The 20,196-nt window shown below is 49.4% G+C and overlaps 1 protein-coding gene across 1 annotated transcript in view; it reads left to right on the top strand.

Moving 5' to 3' along the window:
- The first annotated feature begins 1,284 nt into the window (after positions 1-1,284).
- The window catches only part of Ablim1 (actin binding LIM protein 1), a 249,892-nt gene continuing 230,980 nt past the window's right edge, over positions 1,285-20,196 (top strand). The window contains exon 1 of the mRNA XM_060391674.1: positions 1,285-1,442. Within this exon, the coding sequence (XP_060247657.1) occupies positions 1,430-1,442 (13 nt within the window). The 5' untranslated portion in view covers positions 1,285-1,429. The remainder of the gene's footprint in view (positions 1,443-20,196) is intronic.

Here is a 20,196-nt window from a genome sequence, read left to right as displayed (position 1 = left end):
TAGTTGCTACTGAAGTTTGTAATTTTCTTTTCCCATTGTGTCTTTCTAATGCTTCCCTGACTACGGGATCATGTGGCGGGGCTTTCTCCAGTTCCCTGCCAATGACTTTTCCCTACATTGTGTCCACCTGTTCTTTGAGCATTTCTGACTTGCCGGACCTAAACTGTGATTCCCGTTTCATCAGGAGATTTCACAAGTGCTTGTATAGATTCCATAAGTGCGGAGGAACAAAGGCCTGGAAGGGGCTTAGGTCAGCTGGTCTTTGTTCTACCAGACGGCACCATGCTAGTGCACAGCTCCAGGGTGGCAGCCTTTCCCATGTCTTCTGTCTATCCTGCTGCACAGAAAGGGATGTTTGCCTTTACTCCACCCTCTCTTCACCCAGTCCTGCCCCACCCCGCCCATCAGGTTTTCCTGAGCTGGGCTGCCTGCTTATGAGCTTCACAGACAGATCCAAAGCCAGGGTCAACCCCCTCAGGTGACCCTGGAATTTTTCCCGCAGTCAAGGGCCACGTTTAGGGAAGGCATAGAATCAGTCCCAACAGTGTCTCTCTGGGATCAAAGCTGGAAGCTGGAAAGCTTTCACTGACAGCAATCCCACCATCTTCATCATCTTCATCACCATCATCATCCCCATCTTCATCATAATCATCATCATCCCCATCTTCATCATAATCATCATCATCCCCATCTTCATCATAATCATCATCATCCCCATCTTCATCATCATCATCACCATCTTTATCATCACCATCATCATCTTCATCATCACCATCATCATCCCCATCTTCACCATAATCATCATCATCCCCATCTTCACCATCATCATCATCACCATCTTCATCATCACCATCTTCATCATCTTCATCACTATCATCATCCCCATCTTCACCATAATCATCATCATCCCCATCTTCACCATCATCATCATCACCATCTTCATCATCACCATCTTCATCATCTTCATCACTATCATCATCCCCATCTTCATCATCACCACCACCATCATCATCATCACCATCTTCATCATAATCATTATCATCACCATCATCATCAGGGACATGGGCACAGAGTGTGGACAGTACAGACGCTGATCACACCTTGTTCAGGAACAAAGCTCCGCCTGGCGCCATAGTCAAGCAGACAGCGCGTCCCCGGCAGGCAGCCGCTGGACCCTAGTGGGCCCGGCCTGCGGGAACCGGGCGGGGGAAACGGCCCCGCCCAGCCGGCCCTGGCTGTCACAGCGCCGCGCCCAGCGGCTCCCCGCCCGCCGGCCCGCCCGCCCGACTGCCCGAGGGAGCAGGTGTCCTGCGTGAGGCGTCCGCCCGGGGCTGGGGGACGTGCGAGCCCGTGTGCGTGTCTTGGGATCCTCTCCTCCCCGCGCCCTGCGCGTTCCTCCTCTCCTGCTTCGGAGGTGACTGCCTGAGCCATGTCCACCCGAGGTGAGTGGGGACCAGCCGGCGGGGTGTGCCGACCTGACCTGGGCGGGAGCAGGGCGCGCAGGGCAGGTGCCCCAGGGCCGGGGGCTTCCAGAGCCGAGCGGGCCCCAGCGCGGCCTGAAACTTCGGCAGCGGCTCCCCGGCTCCTAGGCTGGGAGAGGAAGCACTCGCCCTTGACCTTGGTCGCCGGATGTGGGTGAAGCCTGGAGGCCAAGGTCCGGTGCCCAGCCCACCTGTACTGGCTGCGCGGCTGAGCTGGGAAGGTGTGGGGGATGGGCTGGCCACGGCCAATCCTGCTGAAGAGCCGCGGAAGGGCTGGCTGGGAAGAAGAGGCATTTTTTTTCCTCCTTTCTTGTTACCATTTTGTAGCTCAGTTATGGAAGCAATCCAGGGCTTGCTGCAGCAGGATTTAAAGCTGCAGGGTTTATACTCCATTAAAAAAGTCATTTTTACCTGTGCTAACCTTTAACTGGTGTCCACCTCTCTCCTCCCACCCGTCTTGATCTGGAGTGGAAATAGTTACTGCAGGTGAAATGGAAGATGAGCAAGAAGGAGAGAAATCCGAATTGCTTTTCAGGCAGGAGTGAAGGGAATGAATTTCTGCCATCCGGATGCAGCAGCGGTGCTCGGAGAGTGGGTTAGGCAGAGCTTGGTGGCTGCTACTCTGAGTGAAATGTTAAAGATCGAGCCATGTGCCGCTTGCAGGCAATTCAGGCCAAGTGGCTTGCTTGCTTTGTCATGAGCGTTGAAGGAAAATATTGATTCTTTTTAGAAAGTGTGGTTGTGAAGCAGTAACTCCACATCCTCGACTCCCCGAGAGGCTCCTCCTGGGGACCAGGTTGCAGTGCTCTTTAAGCTCCGAAGCTTTGGCCTTTTCGGTGAGGGAGAAGGTTAGGGGTTCAGTTACACTGCTGGATAAGTAAGCATTGCTTGTCAGGGTCATGCTGGGGATTATCACAAATAATCTCTATTCAGGATGCCAAAAGTCTGCTTGGAGGAGTGTGGTCTTGGTTGGCGGCTGTTGTGGCAGCGTGGCTGTTCAGCTCCTACGGGAGGTGGGGCGAGGGGCTGGGGTTTCCATTTAGATGACCAGGCGACAGCAGTGACATGAGACCTACCTAACCATGGCCAATGATTCCTGCATGTTAGGGTTGGAGGAGGGGAAGGATGACGCCTATATGGAAGATCCTTTGAGGTCCGAGGCTGTGCCTCTGAGACCCTGAGCAGTGTTCTGAGGCCTTTCAGCCCTGACCTTTGCACTTACTATAGATGGCAAGTGCCGTGAGTGGGAAATTCCTTAGGAGCGGTGTAGCTCTCTTGGGTGAGAGTCCCGCTGACTTGGTTGTATGAGCCTGAAGTCCCTTCCTACGGCCTCTGACTGTCGGTGCCGACCAACCACTGGGAGCCGGGGCGCGTCCAGTCCACTGATTCCACGTGGTCCCTGTGGTTTATCTGGAATGGCAGCTGGACATGTCAGACGGAAAAGGGCAAAAGTCCTGCTTGAACCACCTTTCTCGAGGGCTTCTGAGCCTAAGGAAAGCGGGCGATTTCCTATTTCCCTTTCACCCCGTTGTAATTGTGCTGGGTGGTTTCAGCCGTCAACCCGACCTGCGCTGGAGTGGTCTGAGGGGAGAGTCCTAAGGGTTTCCTCTGCTCAGGTTGGCCTGTGGCTCCTGTGGGGAACATTTTGATTATTAGTTGATATGAGAGGACGGGCCAGGTGTGAACCACGCCTCGGGCCGAGCCCTGAACTGGGTGTGAGTGGAGGGGCCAGCTGAACATGGGAGCGCACACTCCCACGCTTACTCTCTCTGCTCTTGCCTGTGCATGTGGTACTTTAAGTTCCTGCCTTGATTTCCCCACAGTAACAGACTGTGATCAGATCAGGACCACATAGACAAAACGCTTCGTCCCTGGAGCCACCTTGACAGGGTATATGGTCACAGCAACTGCGTGAGAGAAGAACAGCAGCCAGGGGCCCGTCATTTGAAGTCTGACTAATCTCGCAGGGAGAAGACATCACACCAACTGCTAGTTAGTCAAGACGTTTTCGTCAGACACTTTGCACCTGTTATATAACCTAATCCCTTCAGGAACAAGGAGTGGGCACTAGCATTACCTGCCATTTTGTAGAAGGAGCTGAGGTCTTGAGAGGTTTTCTTTGCATTGCCACACTTCACTGGCTGGTGAGTGGGAGGCCTGCTCTCCAGCCAGCGCTGTCTGACTCAGGTCCCTGACCAGAACATTCAGCATCAGCTTCACAGGTGCTTTCTGGCATCCAGGGAGGAAACGTGCTGCCCACGCTCCCCTTCCTCCGCCTTTTCCAGCCTGAGGACCAATTCCTAGATGTTATCAAAGACCTAGTTGTTTTATTGTGTCTTTCTGAAGTTCTTTTATTTACACAAATTGGAACAAAATTCCAAGCGATGAGTAGCGTGTGTGCCTGGTGAATCTCCTGGGATCTCAAAACACATCAACACTGAGTGTCCCTGTGTTTGGCCCGCCCTGTCACTGCTCTCAACTCTGCACCTGAAAGTAGAGCTGAAAGCCCAGGAAGTCAGCGTGACTGTTTAAGTATACAGGTTAGAAGTAGGAAAGCCCTTAGACTCTGGAGAATATAAATCCCACTGATACACAACGGTGTCTGTATATTTTTAGTATTCAGCATTGCAGGTTATGGTGAGAGTAAAACTGTTTTTAAAAACCAGAAACACTGAAATAAGTTGGGATTGGATTTCAATGGGGAAACAACTTCATTAAAAATTTTTTAGGGAAAGAAACACACACTTGTTTGCTATTTAAGACATATGGAGTATGTACTAAAATTAAATCCACTATTAAACTAACAATTAAAAGTATTTTTAACATTCATGCGGCGCGAATTAAGCTGTTTCCAGCAATGGTTTCTTCAGATAGACTCGTCAGACCCTGGTGGTGGGTTCTTCCCCTCGAGGCCAAAGCGGCTCCGGCTCCGTCGTGCCCTGGTGTCAACTCACCATCTACACGAGGTGGCCACATTAAGTGCTGTTTCTAGTCACGGGGAGGATCCTCTGACTCGTCTTAAAATGTAGACTGCAGGTCTGGTTGCAGATCTAACGGATGAAATTTGCAGCGGCAGAGCCCGGGAGCCATTCGGGTGAAAAGTCCAGCGTCGTTAGACTAGAGCGGGCCCCACACCTCAGGATGCTCGGGCTCTGGAAATCAAGTATGTGGGATCCAGCACTTTGTGCTAGAGAAACCGAGGGAAGGTAATCAGGATGGCAGAGGCGCGAGGTGCCGCAGGCAGGTCGGTGCTTCCACACGCCAGAGAACACCAGTGTGGTTCTGGTTGGTGCCTGTGCTCCAGGTTCAGCGAGAGACTGTCTCAAAAGTGGTGTGGAGAGCAGTAGGGGAGAGGTAGCCACTTCTGCCTCTGGTCGCCAAGTGTGCCATGTGTGCCTGCTCATGTGTGCATGTGCTCCACAGACACACACACACACACACACACACACAATCACTTATAGAGCATTCTGGGTAGAGTTTGAAGTCTGAATCTTTCCATACACTCAACTTAGTCTGGTGCCGGCTCTCGTGGTAGCCATCAAATGAAGAGCTCTGCCATCAAATGAAGGGCCTGCATCTCCTAGCTGGTTCTCAAAGGAACAGTTTTAAGTCACAAAAATAATATTACAATTATGATATGACAAAGAACATGAGAATGCCAATCTAAATTGTGATGTGTTTAAACTCCAACACAGTGCAAGGACATGAAGTTAGAAATGAAAAATTTCTCTTTTTACTTCCTACCCAAATAACAAAGCACAGGAAAGACGATAGTTGGAAATCGTCCAGGTGGTTTCTGACTGCTTGGTTTCTGGTTCAGTTCAGTAGCTGTTAAATATTTACCCCACCTTGCACACAGGCAGATACTGAGCATCGTGCAAGGAGAAGGCTGCGTGAGTGCACTAGCCTTTTGGAGCACCGAGTCTGGGCGAAAGTTTGTGGTGCCGGTGGATGGCCTTGGCTGAGCCCAGTGGAGAGAGCCATCAGAGGCTGCACACTCTGGGAACAGAGCAATCTCCATACCTTGGTTCCCAGACCATCCCATTGAAACACTGAAGGCCCATCCACAGGGGATGCCCCCAAACTGTGGCGCACACGCACATGGACTATTAGGAAGTGTGAGTTTGGTCTATATGCCCTGGTTTGGACATGTGTGCATCATACATGTTAAAGGAATAGGGCAAGTTTTAGAATGGTGCATCTACAACTGGTATCCAAGTTTTTAAATGAAGAAAAATCATCTGTGTGTGTGCCCCAAGCATAGATTCAATGTTACGGAGGAGTGCCCACCAGCATTGGCCACCTCACAGCAGGGGCGGGGGGAAGGCGGTTGGCACTCTTTCTCTTAATTTACTTCTCTTAGTTATGGATTCTATTGCTGTGACAAAACACCATGACTGAAAGCAAGCTGGGGAGAAAAGTGTTTCTTTCATCTCACATGTCCTGATCACAGCCCATCATGAAGGGAAATCAAGGCAGGAACTGAAGCAGAAGCCGCAGAGGGGTGTCTGCTGGATGGCTGCACATGCGTTCCTGTAGTGCCCATGGCCCCCTTGCCAGGGGTGACGGGGTGACACTGCACACAGTGGGCCATCTCATGTCAATCATCAGCCAAGAACATGTACCACAGGTTTGCCCACATGCCAGTCCAGTTAGGACCTTCCTCAGCTGAGGGTCCCTCTTCTAAAATGGCTTCAGCTTGTGTCAAGTTCACATGAAACTGTCCAGCACAGTGTTTCTGTGGGGTTTTGGCGGGGAAGCAAACAGATATGGTTGCAATAGATTCAGACAAAAGTCCAGTTAAGGGAAAATGTCTACTTCATCATACTCATTTACTTCATTCATTCCAGTTGTGGTCATAGATTTTTATCTATGTAGCAATGCTCATTCATTCATCTATTCATTCAGGGTCGCATGATCTCCAGGCTGGGTGGATCTCCTGGTGGAGGCTAAGTTGACCTTGACTTTCTGATTGGCTTGCCTCTCACTCTGGAATGCTGCATTTACAGGCATGTGCCACCGGGCATGTTTTTTCAGTGTTGAGAATCAGACCCACAGCTTGGAACGTGTTAAGTGAACACTTTACCAGCTGAGCCCTTTCAACACGCATGTAATTGACATGTATTAGCAGCTGGTTGATCAACAGACCCCAGATGTGTGGGACTAGCATGTGTGTCTTGAGGTTACACAAACTTGACAAAAGGCAATACTCCTATATTCTCCGCATTGCTGCATTCTCCAAAGAGCCCCAGAATTTCACTTGTTATAAGTTTCTGTCTTTCACATCTACAGTATTTCTCTTGATTTTTAAAAAAGTTTAATGTTATCTGTTGTTGGATTCAGTAAATTTATTCCCGACTATTGATTTTTCTGCAGAAAATAACAAAAAATATACCTCCATATCTACCTTGAAGGAACTCACAGTGTTTTATGGAGAGCAAGAAATACAAATATATAGAAAAGGACTTGGCAGGCACAGGTACATGATATAGGACGAAGGAGCAGGGACTGGCCTTGCTCAGCTGTAGGGGAGGACCGCAAGTCCAGTGAGGCTCCATCAACAGACCTGTGTCCTTGGAGAACGAGTTGGATTTAGATGGCTGAAGTGGGATGAGAGGGAGGAAGGGGTGGCATGGGGGAGAAATGCTAGCTTCAGAGCACACAGATGCAGGTAGCTGGCTTGTTTGTCGGCAATGGAGAGGCAGAGCTCTGCGGTCCAGACTCCGCAGGCAGGGAGGCATCATGGAACTCTAGAGGCAGAGGGATTCCACTGAGAAGGAACTGCGGCTTCAGAGCACAGTGGAAATGGAAGCAGAGCACTGTTTCTACAATGGCCTCAGAAGGCTGGACTGTCCCTACATATCTGGACAGCATTAAGTTTTAGAAATATTGGGGAGGATCTGGCAAGAGTTGAGGAAGGGGAAGAATATAATCAAAATTCATTTTATGACAACATTTTAAATGAAAACATTTACTGAACTGTAATTTACTTGTGGTTGCCATTATATGGCTGATCATCACTTTCCAATGTGCTTTAGAGGAAAAGGAATTTTACCCCAATTAAAATAGTATTATCTAGCAATATCTGTCCATCCATCTATCCATCCATCAGGTAGGCAGTCTATTGAGTTTCCCTAGCGAGGGATAATAAGCGAGGCTTTCTTACGTAGCCCAGGCCCACCTGCCTAGGGCTGGCGCTGCCCAGGTGGACATCCCGTGTCAATCATCACCTGGACAGTTTCTCACAGGCAGGCCGGCACAGGGCAGCCATAGAGACTATTCTTCAGGTGACGTTTCCCCCAGGTGACTCTGGAGAGTGTCAAGGTGACGACAGCCCTAACCAAGACAGATACAAAATAGAATCCACAATGAAAAGTGAGTTTCCTTCTTCCCTCCGTCGCAGAGCAGAACTGACATCTGCGGAACACGACCCAAGGCCATGTAATAGTTTGGTGCTTCGAGACGGTCAGACTTTCACCTTCAGGGCTGATTACTGAGCGTTTCTTACAGAGTTCCGACTGCAAAGTCTCTTCGTTCTGGGCTGCGAATGCTAATTGAAAAGGTCATTCCGAGCCCAGCTTGGGCAGCCTGTGCTTCTATCTTGGCCCTTGGGCAGTAAATCAGGAACTCAAGGCCAGTCTGTGTGCCTGTGACTCTGTCTCAAACAAACAAAAACCAAGCCCCTAACCAAAATAACAACAAAGATAAAACAGCTTCCCCCCCCCCCCCAAGCAGCAAATGGAAACAAAAGATAGAATTTTGACCAGTGGCTGCACATCTGATTGCAGATTATCTACATTAAAGTTTAAGCTTGAACTCTGGGCTCTCTCTGCCTTTCAACCTAGGACATTTCTGAGCTATTGGTATGCTCAGGTATTGCAACTAACACAGAGTTAGAACTGTAACTCCAACTAAAATCAAACTCATATAATATTTTGGGAGATACTTTCACCTGGGTGTAAGTACATGATGGTTTTCTATTGAGGCAGAAAACTATCATGGGAATTTGATGCCTGGTGCTTTTGTTCTTTCAATAGTAATTTAATTAATTATTAATTAATTAATTTGCAGTGGACATGCTAGGCAAATACTATACCACTGAGCCAGGTCTCAGATTCATATTTTTTTAAACAAATTTTTCTTGTTTTTAAAGATTTATTTATCATTTATACAACATTCTGCCTGCACACCAGATCTTACTATAGATGGTTATGAGCCACCATGTGGTTCCTGAGAATTGAACTCAGGACCTTGGGAAGAACAGTGAGTGTTCTTAACTTCTGAGCCATCTCTCCAGCCCTCATAATTATTTTAATGTGAAGCTTTATTTCTTTTAATTAATCCATTTAAAGGAAGCTTTAAATGTGTAGTTCAGAGTGCCTATGGATCTTAAGGCATCCTCATTATTATTGATATTTTGAGACTATCTTACTGTGTAACCAAGGATAGCTTACCATTTAGTGTGTTGCTCAGGCTGCTCTACAAATCATGCTGCTTCTGCCTAGCCTCGAGTACCGGGACTAGAGGTGTGTACTACCATAGGACTTCCTTGACTTGTGTTAGGGATTTATTTTCCCAGTATGTTGTAATATGGAGGAAATTATCTACCATACACTTACCAATATATGAGGATTGTTTATTAAAAATAATCAGTGGGTAGGAAAGTCTTTATTTAGTAGATGAATCTATAAAAATCCCTGTGTAATTGAGTCTTTTGTATAATTATTAAAATCAAATAAAAGGCAGGGTTATGGGTCAAGCATTCAAACACTATTTGCTGACTGGCTGGAGATCACATGAGTCTGGCCATTTGTTTAGTTCTTTTTTTTTTAGTTCATTTTTTTTTCTTTTAGGCTTGAAGAGAAAGTTATTTAGACTGTCGGCAAATTAAAAGAAATTAGTCCTTTATTCTGTACAGCATGCTCTTGTCCGGCTCTTTAGCGGTACACACTGGACTAATATTTACTGGTGTGTCTGTGGCTGCCGTGGAGTAAACTCTAAAATGTTTTCCCTGAAGAGAATGCCCTGCAGCACGTTTTCAGTTTAGGCTGCATCCAATGTCTTTACTCAACATATTGGGAATTCACATGAAAACATCCACAACAGGGAAGGCTCCCAAGAGCTGGGTGGGAACAATGAAGGGAAGTGGGGACAAAGGCAAACAGCTATTTCTGTCCTTCAGCTCCACGTAGGAGTGAGCAGAAGGAGACGAGTTCCAGCATCTGGGCAAAGAGGAGGGAAGGCAGCCATCATTTCGAAAAGTAAAACAAAACAACCCCCAAGGCAGCCCCCCCACAACCCAAACAATTGGGAGTAGAGAGACCAGGCTGGCAGTCTCCAGGAGATCCAAGGTGTTTTGATCTCCTTGCTCTGTGTGAGACAGGGAACCTGTTTTTAGTCCTTGGGCCATTGAGCGTGTAATGTACATGGGTGGCAGAGCAGGGTGTGGTTTGCCCACCATTCCTTTGCACCGTTTATTTTAGGAGCATGTATTCTGTGCCTAGGTGCTCTTATAGGCCACACTTAGAGTTAGGAAACTGTCAGTGCTGGTTTATTTGGTCACTCCATATGTGTTATTGAACACGTGTGGGTATTGTAGGTGTGGAGGGGAGACAGACACTGCTAAGATGTCTGTGGTCCCTGTGCGTGGAACTCAAGGAGAGTGGGCACACGGGCACACTGGAGAGGCAAGGACAAGGGAAGCCATTAGCTGCGTGGACAGTTAGTGGAAGAGATGCCTTGCAGGAAACTGAAAGTGGAAAAGGAGCTGCGAAGACACCCAGGAGAGAATTTCTCGGCACTGAATGTTCTTAGGGTCTGTCTCACTTGTATGTTCGAGGACCAGCATGGAGGACCTGGTGGCAGGGAGAAAAGGATGGCGCTAAAGTCATGGATGGATAGCAGGGTGTCAGATTGACTCTTGAGGGCCTCCATAGGGGCTTGAGTTTTGTTCAGTTAGGTCTAGTGAGATAGGAAGGGACCCTGGGAAAGTTCCTGGGAGAGTTGTGACATGATTGGATATAGTTTCAAAATATCACTAGGTCAGCAGTGTGGATAGTAGACCAGAGGGGTGAGGTTGGAAGCAGAAAGATAGTGAGAACAAGATGTGAGGTGGCTGGGAGCTGAATGCGAGAGCAGCCAGCAAGAGGCCGTTAGAGTCTGCAAGTCCCGAGGCCTGCCTGGCTGGTGAGGAAAAAAAGAAAGACGAGGGATCCTGGCTACCTTCCATTTTGGTCAGCTGGGAGGGTGGCAGGAAAGAGGGGAGAGGAGAAGGGAGGGGCCTGATAGTTCAGACACATGACTCTGATGTCCTCTTACCTGTTATGAAGACGTTTACAGTGAGTGTTTCATGGACAGAAGGATTCCTCAGCAAGTGGAGAAACTCACCCGAGACCATCATCTGCAGCCACTGTTTCATACAGAGCTCAGTTCAGGTCTTGTTGCCAGAACATGCCCCACGTGTCACGCGCTGCCCGTGTGCACCAGGCTGAAATCCGCACTGGGGAAAGAGTATATCTGGCTCTCTTTCTAATTGCTCATCATTTCTCATCAGTGAGTTATTTTCTGCCCTTTTGAACATAGCTTGGGTTTAAAGGAAAAAACATCAAGTTACCTGCCATTTCTCAATATCATCACTGTTATCACTGTAAAAACAATACAAAAACAGCAGAGAGGCTATCTTACCGTTTGGACGTTCGTTCATTTCTGTACTCAGTCATTCCCTGACCGTAAGCAAACACGGCTCTGTGTGTGCAGGCAGCACTTTCCGGTGAAGGGACACCCCTCCCCGCCCCACCTCAGATGTGCCTGGCCTGGCATCTAGCACAGAGCTGGAGAGACTCCGTAAAGATGGCTCTGCCCTGTGTGAGGCCGGTGAAGCCAGGTGAACCGATCGCCGGTGCACGGCTGTTGAGAGAATTAGGAGGAGGGCTGTGTAGTGTGGATGGTGGTGTTAAGTCCTGCCGTGGGGAAGGGGGGTCCCTCTGGGGCGTGGTGTGGTCCTATCAGTTGGAGAAACTTCGGGCTTCCGGGTTGCTCAAACGAGTCACGTGAGCCTCTTCACCAGTCAAGGCTGAAACAGGCGTTTTTCCTACCGGAGCAAGGAGCGCTTGACGCAGTCTGACCCGAGCCATGTGTTTGGTGGTGGAAGACGCCATCTTGATGGGCGGTACCACCTCTCCTGCCCCTTGAGTTCCATGTCACTGCGGCCTGGGGAGCCACACCGGAGCTCCCTTTTCTGGTCCCTGCTCTTACCCCATCACGAGGTTCCTGGAAGCGGCAGGGATGTCGGGGTGTCTGGGTAGGCCGCTCTGCGGGCCGAGGTGGGGGTGAAGGAACCTCCAGGGCATCGTTGCCATTTCTCCCATTCCTAAGGAATAAACTGGTCACGTATTTTCCTGGTGTCCAGACCCCGAGCTCTGCCTCGTGGGAGGACACAGCCACCAGGACTGGTCCTGCTAGGACCCCTGCTCGCCTCTTCCACCTCCCCTCAGGCTGTCTGCCCCCACCCCACCCCCACTCCCCCGAGCCAAGCGTGCTAAGAGCCTCTTCTCGTGGTGGCCTGGCACAGCTCAGAGAATTACCCTACAGCTTATTTCTAGGGCCTGTGCTGTGGCTCAGTGGGTGAGGGGGTCTGCAGTGAAGCCAGAGAACCCGAGGTTGCTCCTGGGACCCACACAGTGTAAGGAGAAATCTGTTACCACAGATTGTCCTCTGGCCTCCTCACACACATTGTGACACACACATACAAACAAGTTCGGAATGTCTGTTAAAAGCTTCCTTTAATACTTGAACACTGTCCAGTGACACAAAAGAGCAGTAGGCGCACAAAGTTACTTTCAAATAGAGCCAGTAGCATGTGAATGTGGAAAGCTCCCATCCCTAGGCAGGGCAATTCCAAAGTTCTTAAATAGTTTTTGAGACAGGGGCTTACTCTGTTTCCCGGGCTAGCCTTGAACTCATTGTGTAGTCCAGGCTGGCCTTGAACTCCCCAAATCTCCCTGTGTGAGAAAGTTCTAGGATTGTAGCCACTGAATCTTATCAAAGCACTTTAAATACCGGGAAGCTTAGCTCTTCCTGGAATCTTCCCACAGAAAACAGTGGGTTAGGCTAGACCCTGACCAGAGTCCAGGCAGGGCGTTCTAATGAACATTCAGTCTCCTGGAAGCTGGGCATGGCGATGCTTACCTGCAGGCCTGTAATCCCAGCGCCTGCAAGGTGGAGGCAGAAAAATGAATCAGGAGTTTGAGGCCTGATCATGAGCAAGCCAGTGGCTTCTCGCTGTCTTGTAGAGATCTCGTCTTACCTTCCTCCCTAAAGAGAAACTACCATGTGGGCTGTGGGGATGGCTCTGTTAGTGACACTGGCTATGAACTGGTCAGTTAGATCATCGGCCCTCATAAAGATCTGGCTGGACACAGCAGCACGTGTCTGTTACATAACACATGTGACTACACCCACATGTACACACACTCAGGACACACACACAGCACACACAGCATACACATACATACTCACACATGTACACACACACAAACATACATTCACACTCACATAGCACACACATGTACACACACACACACACACACACACACGCTCCCTACTTACCCTGTTTTGTTATCCACTGAGAGCTTCCCATATGCACAGCTAACTCTTCAGGACTGCCCGGTGTTCCCGGGACACTGCTCCTCCCTGGTCTGCTAGGCCTTCACCGACCGACACCTTTCTCATGCACATGAGAATCTTGTGTGTTCCCAGCTTTGCAATGTGCTGTGTTATTCTGTAACTCTGGATGACGCCCTGCTGGTGGCTTACACAGAGTGGACAGACGTCCTGGGCCTGAGAATTTTTAGGATTGTCACAGCCGCCCTCTTTCAGTGCAGTCTCCGCTTTCCCCATGCCCTCTGCACTTATTACAGGAAAACGGTTCTGCAGGACTGTGAAAAGTTACACATTTGCTGATTTTCCCCTGGGATTAGAAGATGGAACTCTGCTTACCTCATCCAAAACCAGCCCATTGCCTCGCACACAATTACCTTTTCCCGGACGACCAATGGCAAGAGAGTTGTTGCTTTTTGATCAGGACAGCCACAAAAGAGACATCACAGTGCTGTGTTCTCTAGATTGTTGGTTTTATTCTTGATCACATGTCCCGAAGCTGGAAAATGGAGCCCAAGGGGGCGGGGAGGGGCCCACTTGCTAAAGTGCCTGGTACACAGTCTGAGGACCCGAGTTAGGACCCCATTAAAAAGATAGACCCGGTAGGCACACATCTGTGTCAGCAGCACTGTGGGCGGGGCCTGGGTGGGCCCCTGAGCTCTGTCCAGCCTGTCCAGAGGACTCTGTAAACTCCAGGTCCAGGAGAGACCCTGTCTCAAAACATAAGGCAGACAGTGAAAGGGAACATGCTTTGCCTTGTCTCCACACATGTTTACTTTGCACCCGTGTGCACATGTGCACACACATGTGAATGTACACACAACTCACCTGCACCCACATGCACATGTGCACACCAACATGAACATACATCACACACATGCACACACACGCATATGAACATGTTCATACACACACAAATATACACACCTAACACACAAACACATGCACAAAACTTGAAAATTAATTCTTTTAAAGGCTGAACGCTGTGGAGAGTATGGCTCGGAGCAAAGGCGGGGCGCTCTGTGCAGAGTGAGGAGCAGGAGCCCAGTGTGGGCTGAGCCTGGCTTCCCAGCTCGGGGCGACGCTTCCATTTCCAGCCCCGATAAAGCTTTGAATCAAGTCGGATGACTCAGTTGTGTGCTGAGCACGCGCCAGCCGAGCCTGACTGGGAGCCGGAACAGAGTCTGGAGCCTTATGTAATAGCCCTTGGGCAGAAGGCTCGAGAAGGTGCTGGTTGCCGGCCAAGGCATGGCACCGTGTTTGGGGTCTTTTATCATGTCTGCCTTTGTGCAGGGTGGTTCAGGGCTTCCTGCTTACACATCCGTCTGACATGAGTTTGGTGTCTTGAGCCAACAAAAATGCAGAGTGGGTGAGAGCGCATGAGCGTGTCACTGTCTTTCTGTTCTTGCCTCACACATTTGCTTGTTTGGTGTGTACCATTTTATTCATTCATTCATTCATTCATTCATCCACTTGACAATCCAATCGTAGCACCCTTCCTCCCCTCCTCCTGGTCCCACCCTCCTTCCCACTTCCCTGTACTTTTCTTCTCCCACCCCCAGAATAGGGAGCCCCTCCCCCAACTACCCATCTCAGCACATATGTCATATCAGGACTGATTGCATCTTCTACCAAGGTGGCTGGCAAGGCAGCCCTGCCAGGGGAAAGTGATTGAAAGGATGCAAGAGGGCCCATTGGATGGAGCGCAGGAAGCTTTGTGGAAGAGTGGGAGGAAGGACAGAAGGACCCAGAGGGAACAGAAGCTCCATAACCTGGGACAGAACCAACTAACCTGGGCCCAGGGCGGCTTGTGGAGACTGACACACCATCGAAGGACTATGCACGGACTAGACCTAGGTCCTCCACACAGGTGTACCCAATGGACAGCTCAGTCTTCATGTGGGTTGCCTAGCAAGGGGAGTGGGGCCTCTGACAAGGACTCTCCTGCATCCTTTTCTGTGTGTTCCATTTTTGATCATGCTCGAACACTCTGGCCAAGAAGCCGAAACAGAGAACTATCAGTGGGCTGGTTTGCTCTGGGAAGACTGTTACATGAATTGGATGGGCTTCTGGGAAGGCTTTCATAAACCACTGCCACAGGTAATTTATAAAATTGTCCAGGTGCTATTTTGTTTGTTCAAACTCAAAAGGACTGTCAAGACGGTGGGGTCAGATTTGTTTTTAATCTCAGTTCTCAGATACAAAAGACAAACACCAAACCCCTATGTTTGCCTGACAAAGAGGGAAACAGACGCTAGGCGGAGAGGTAGGTATGCCCGCTCGGCTGGCGCGCAGAGGGAGGCTTGCTCATCCTTGACTCAGCAGCTGGCACGCCGGTGACTGCTTTCCTTTCTCTTCCTTTTGCTACGTGTGATAGTCTAGGCAGATTCTCCATCAAACACTCCAGTCTTCTGTGTCACGACAGTCAAATTATACAGTATCCTACTCAATTCAGAAAAAAAAACCTAGAGGGGTCCCATGAGAGGGCTCAGTGAGTACAGTGTTTGCTGTCAAGCCTTGGACCTAAACATGACTTATACCATCCCAAGAGGGATGGCATTCTGGGGTTATGAGTTCCATTATAGATGGCCGAGAGGGAGGGATGCTGTGCAGGGAATTATGGGTACGGAGACTGGTTTGGAGGCAGAAACGTGGTGAATGAACTGTTCACAGCAGGGGTGCCCTCTGCCCACCTTTCTGAGGCCCTCAGCTGCATCTCAGCTTCGCTGGCACTCTTCCCTTCCTTTGGTTTTGTGTAATTGTCCCCGTGTGTGCCCCTGTTGTGGAGACCGTTAGACTTCTTAAGAAGGGCTGGCTGCGAGTCAGCTCTGCTGACAGGGACCCTGGAGGGCACACTCCAGCAGATCTGAGTGGGTTTGAGAAGCCATGTCCATGTGCTGTAGTGGGACCCCCGTCACCCATAGTCCCAGCACCTGGCACAGTGATTGCACAAGTGTGAACTCCCTTCTACCTCAGGTACAGTACTTACCACTGCACACAAAGCACTCCAAAAGGCACTCTTTATAGAAAAGGTGAAAGGAAGAACATTTCAGGGGGAAGGATTCAGCAAAGTGAGGCAGACTCAGAGAGGCAGTACTGCATGCTCTCACTCATGTGCAGGCTCTAGCTTTTAATGTTTAAGGATATGACTGTAAGAGGGTGTGAGTGTGCATTTAGGTCATGAGACTAGGGAAGGAACCACCGGGAGGGAAGGCAAGACTATATGCATGGCATGAAAGCAGAGAGGAGGCTGCCAGGCAGTGAGGGAGACACGATGGAGTGGAGGGATGGGCGAATTATTTTAAGGATCTCGTTCTAAAACCTAATACTGTGCATGCTAAACTGAAGACATTTACAAATGTCCGTTGAAGCAGCCAGCAGGCACTCACTGAAGCATTAGATTGTCAATTATTCAGCATAAACTATCTGCTTATGGCGTATAAGTGTGTGCATTGCACAGCTGTCAACTAGTGCTGCTGTGGAGGAAATGAAGCTGGGGTGGCTGGAGAGCATGGGTGGGCGATCAGGGAAAGGGACTTGGGGACCCTGACATTAACAGAGCAAGAAAGGGGAGGCTTTTGCGAGTGCGGGGCTAGAGTGTCACAGACAGCAGTGCATAGCCCAGGAGACAGGCACACACACACTTGGAGCATTTAAGCCACTGGGCGACTACTGGAGGGGGTCAGAGGGCAGAGGAGGGCGGCCGTCATGTGATGCCTCGTGAGACACTCTGAGGACATGGGCTTTTGCTCGGAGGCAGCTGGGGTACTGGAGGTTCAGGAGATAAAGCCACTCAGTTAAGCGTGGCAGTAAGGAAAACACAAGAATCTTTAATTCTGTGGCTTTGGACTTGTTTATTTGTGTAATGTTTGGTCAGCTTTGGTGTGTGTGTGTTTATTGTTTTAATTTGTAAATCTCTGCGTTTGTAAGTAACAAGCAAAGAGTATATCCTGTACCATGGGTCACTGACATTGTTGAGAGAAGAAAGAAACAAACACAGCCACCATGTCAGGGGCAGTTGTTGGCTCTGTGCAGCGTGGAGCCCAGGCACCGTCCAGAAGAGTAAGCGCAGGAGGAAGGCAAACCCTGCTTGGCTGACTGGGGAAAGGAAAAGCTGTGAGGCGAGATAACAAGCCGTAGAGGGTGTGGTCAAGGGGGAATCAACGCATCTGATGACAAGTCATTGCTTTTTCAGCGTTGCCCTTGAATTTGGAAACAGTATTTGGATTAAACGATTAGACAGACTTTATTTTAGCCTGTGATTTAGGCAAGGCAGAAACTCTCCAGGGCAGAATTTACATAGAGGAGGATTATTGTCAAAAATCTCAGCTGCAGCCCCAGCCATGGTGACATGTCTTTAATCCTAGCACTTGGGAGTCAAGGCAAAGTGGTCTTTCTGAGCTCAAGGCCAGCCTCATTCATATATGAGTTAGGTCTAGTGAGGACCTGTCTTGAAGAATAAGGAGGAGGAGGAGGAAGTGGAGGAAGAAGAATAAAAGGAGGAGGGAAGGAAAGAAGGAGGGAAGGAAGGAGGAAAGAAAGGAAGAAAGAAAGGAAGAAAGGAAGGAAGGAAGGAAAGGAAGGAAGGAAGGAAGGAAGGAAGGAAGGAAGGAAGGAAGGAAGGAAGGAAGGAAGGAAGGAAGGAAAGAAGGAAGGAAAGAAGGAAGGAAGGAAGGAAGGAAGGAAGGAAGGAAGGAAGGAAGGAAGGAAGGAAGACTCAGGTGCAATTCTTGCTTGGTGTTTGGTTACATGCATCAAGAGATTCTTATTCCGTTGAAATGAGCGAGGGAGATAAATTGATGCACCAGACAGGTTGCAGGCAGGTACACACCAGAGAGACATCCCATAGCCCAAGGCTGTATTTAAATGTGCACAGATAATGTCTTCCTTGCAGCTTTTGCAACCGTGTACAGAATACGGTGTAAGAGAAGCATAATTTCAGAACTGAATTGCATGTTTCCTTCTGGGCCGCTTTTTGCCAGCCAGAGAAGGAGTCTAATTTCATCTCTCTCCCACTACTATGCGCTTTTTTTTTTTTTTTAAGGACTGAGAGAATAATAGAGTGAGGTAGGCTGACTTCCCCAGTCCCGAGTCTCAGCAAAGCAAGAGCTGTGCCATCACAGGATGGAGCTGGTTTACCCACAGCTTTTTGGTTGTTGGGTAGCAAGTGTCAGTACACTGTGACTTCCAAGGCTCTTACGTAGTTCCTGTCACAGTTCTCTTCTCCAGTAACTGGAGTTGTGGACTGCGCCATTGATGCGTATGAGCAACTGTCCTCAGTGTTGCTCTTCCCTCCCAGGACCCCCACTGTACTGTTGCCAACATAATTTTCTACAGACCGTCCTCGACTGTGCTGCTCCCGTGGGGGTACATGTTTCTAGGGCCTGAGGAGGTGGCTCAGTCAATAAAGTGCTTAATGCCCAGACCCCCTGTTAAAAAAAAAAATCCAGGCACAGTGACCTAAGCTTGTCATCCCAGCACTGAGGGGGCTCCGGGGAGGCTAACCTGGTCAGCCAGTCCCAGACAACTCCTGACCGATGACGTCTGCCCCCCCCCCACACACACACATGCACAGACAGAGCTCTACAACACACACACACACACACACACACACACACACACACACACACTTCTAGAATTCCCCCATTCCTCTTGAATTACCCTTATGGTGGCACCATGCTGTGTCATGAGCTTTTAATGTTTTGAAAGTTGATATCATCCAAGGGATGGCCCATTTGACATGGGTGCAGAGTGAGGAGAATGGACAGTTATAATTTCAAAATTAATTGATTCTCTACAACTTGAGCTTGCTTTCCTGGCTCCTCTTGGCAGAGCCTCCCGTGACCCCCTTCCCCAGCCCTCGTGCCTCCTTGAGCTGCCCTCAGATTGCTCGGATTCGGGCTATCTAAGACCTGCACGGGCCGCTTACCTTTTCTAGCTTCAAAACTTTTGCCTTGGCTAATCTGGCAGTTCTGCTGCCTTTTCATCACTGGTTTCTGAGAAAGCAACGCCAGGTATTATAAGCTCTGAGGACCCTTTCCTCCTCGAGGTGCTTACTGTTTAGTTTCTCAGCTTTAATCCTCTTTGTGTTGAGAGATTTCAAGACTTGTTTTGGCCATATTTCTTGTATTTAGTGGTTAGGCAATTCTTTTGAGACAGGATATTGTTAACTGCCATGCTGGCCTTGAACTTGCGTTCCTCCTCTCTCAGCCTCAACAGTGCTGGTGTGATGGCCCTGTACCACCTTTGCCAGTCTAGAGGAGAATCATTTAGGCCAGCATTCCTGGGTCCTTAGTGTACACTGGGCAGGAAGGGCTTGTGTCTGCCTCTGTTTGGTCTAGCTGAATCACTCACGTGTAAATGCCAGGCCTGAGAGACGAGATGGAGATCACTAAAATAATAAACCTGGAGGAGTAATTTTTACCAACGCTCGCATTTTCAAACATGGAAAGACAACAACCAGCCAGTTTGCACAGGTATGTGCCCGCTTCTTCCTGTGTTCTGGTGTTTTTCAAGCAGAAGCTCGATAGGGAAGCCCCAAGCACCCTATGGAGCCTCCCTCTTCAGCACACCTGGTGTGTTCTGAGGACCTGCGTTGGCCAGGGACTCCTCACCTGGCCTAATTCCTAGCTGCCTCAGTCAAGATTGGTAATCACACATATTTACAGGTGCTTGAGAACAATACATCAGAGAACAAAAGACAAACAGGCCAGCTGAGAGTGAAACCAGCTGGCTGGCTTCTTGGCCGGGTACACTCTGCCATTCGGCAGCAGCGGGCGTACCGTGGGGGGAACGCTAAGGTATGACACTGTGCTGGTGAGCGAGAGCCACTCTCCTTGGCTTAGCCGGAGCCATGGGAGCTGAAGTTGTGAGGTCTCGTGTGGCCTCTGACTCATGTAGGCAAGAATGACCTTGAGCTTCTGGCATTCTCTAAACTCCCAGAATTCAGACATGTGCCATCACACCCATCTCTATGTGGTGCTGGGGACTGAATGCAGGGCTCCTTGTATGCTAGGCAGGCACTGTGCCGGGGAGCTGCCCAGCCCTTCGGTGTGAA

Source organism: Meriones unguiculatus, chromosome 1 (genome assembly GCF_030254825.1).
Source record: "Meriones unguiculatus strain TT.TT164.6M chromosome 1, Bangor_MerUng_6.1, whole genome shotgun sequence".
NCBI classification, from domain to species: Eukaryota; Metazoa; Chordata; class Mammalia; order Rodentia; family Muridae; genus Meriones; species Meriones unguiculatus.
This window is presented reverse-complemented; position numbering and strand designations above follow the sequence as displayed.